The 1458-nt window shown below is 37.4% G+C and overlaps 1 protein-coding gene across 1 annotated transcript in view; it reads right to left on the bottom strand.

The window, feature by feature from the left end:
• The window catches only part of LOC109537324 (eukaryotic translation initiation factor 4E-1A), a 2554-nt gene extending 1203 nt beyond the window's left edge, over positions 1–1351 (bottom strand). The window contains exons 1-3 of the mRNA XM_019903982.2: positions 1253–1351; positions 862–915; positions 499–674 (exon numbers count right to left, since the gene is read on the bottom strand). Of these exons, the coding sequence (XP_019759541.2) occupies positions 499–674; positions 862–915; positions 1253–1258 (236 nt within the window). The 5' untranslated portion in view covers positions 1259–1351. The remainder of the gene's footprint in view (positions 1–498; positions 675–861; positions 916–1252) is intronic.
• Between the last annotated feature and the right edge of the window lie 107 nt (positions 1352–1458).

Here is a 1458-nt window from a genome sequence, read left to right as displayed (position 1 = left end):
AAAAAAAAACCACGCAAATTTAAAACTTCTTGAATTCAAGCCTTTTTTGAGAAAACTGCCAACATTTCCCCATCCATGGCTCACTTTCTAAAAAGGCCATTTATTTCCGTCTAGAATGATGTACAAATGAGCGTTCTTGCTCATTTTGCGTGCGAGGAATGAGCAAAAACGGGACGAAAAACATGGAATTTTGGCATAATCTTGCACGTAAGTGTCTGATATTCAAGTTTCGCTTTCTGGGCCAAAACTATTCGAATTTCCTCACTAACGTTGTTATTCATAGATAACAAAATACTGTATTTTTTCTACATAAGCCCCCCCGACTTTAAATCTGGATCCGCCCCTAGTTGTATGGTTTAAGGTAATTTTTTAAATGTTGAGTTTTATTTGTACGTGTTACAACCAAGAGTTGTGCTTAATATCAAGTGTACAAGCTAAAAAATGGTCCTTGGCTACCTAGTAGGAAGGTTTTTTTTTAAATATTTTATAGTCAGTTACCTCCAAAAGTCTTCGACGGTGTCAAAGGACGAAATTTCCCTTTGATTTTTCTCCCAAGACTGATTCCGATCATTTTCGTAATACCACAACGTCCAGACGTTCTGCAGGGGATGTTTGACTGAATAGTCCATGGGGGCCTCTAAGTCATTTTCCTCTTGGCAGTCAATTTTCTCGTTCTGAAATAAGTGGAATTATTTTTTTTGAATCTAGGAATGTCTATTCAATATGGCTGGCCTGAAATCTTGGCCATTCAGTGGGTTGATTTCAAGACCTGGCCATATTGCCATTTGTTACTTTCGTCATAAAACCACACCAAGCTGGGTGGAAGCAAATGGGGGGTTTTGCTCAGTAGCTCAGAATTACCTCGATTTCCAACGAACTCGTCGACATTTTCACTGAAGCAATCGAACTGAAAGTCTGCAAGCAAATCAATTTGTGAGTAAATGCTCATAGAAAAAGACAAGGACTCGCTTAGGTTATGTTGCGTTGACAGCCAAAGAATCACCAACACAATTAACTATTTCAATTCAAAGTTACCAACTCCGGTTTCAAAGCGCGGGATTTTTGAATTTTTGTGTATAAATGCCGGGATTATAGTATATTTCTACAACATTAATATATGAAATCAGACTGGATTCAATAGCCTTAAATGAATGGATAGTTGTTGCTGCGCATTTTGCCTTATTGGAAATTATTTGGAGGTTTTTCAATACAGAGCGTGAAAAGCAGTGGAAGACACCGAAAACATACTTACAGTCATCCCGAAGTCTCAGTTTTCCCTTAATATTGCAAAAGTTATAATATATTTTTGACTTATCACTATTTATAAATGTCAATTTATTCTCGTTACCATGGTAAAATCGTTATTCATTTTGCAGCGCAGGGTGGCGTTTTAACAAAAACTATATACATGGTGATCCACAATTGGCGTCATCAGGGGCGGATCCAGCTTTAAAGTCA

The sequence above is a fragment of the Dendroctonus ponderosae genome, unplaced genomic scaffold (genome assembly GCF_020466585.1).
Source record: "Dendroctonus ponderosae isolate FM_Combo_2020 unplaced genomic scaffold, Dpon_F_20191213v2 Dpon_F_20191213_3, whole genome shotgun sequence".
NCBI classification, from domain to species: Eukaryota; Metazoa; Arthropoda; class Insecta; order Coleoptera; family Curculionidae; genus Dendroctonus; species Dendroctonus ponderosae.
This window is presented reverse-complemented; position numbering and strand designations above follow the sequence as displayed.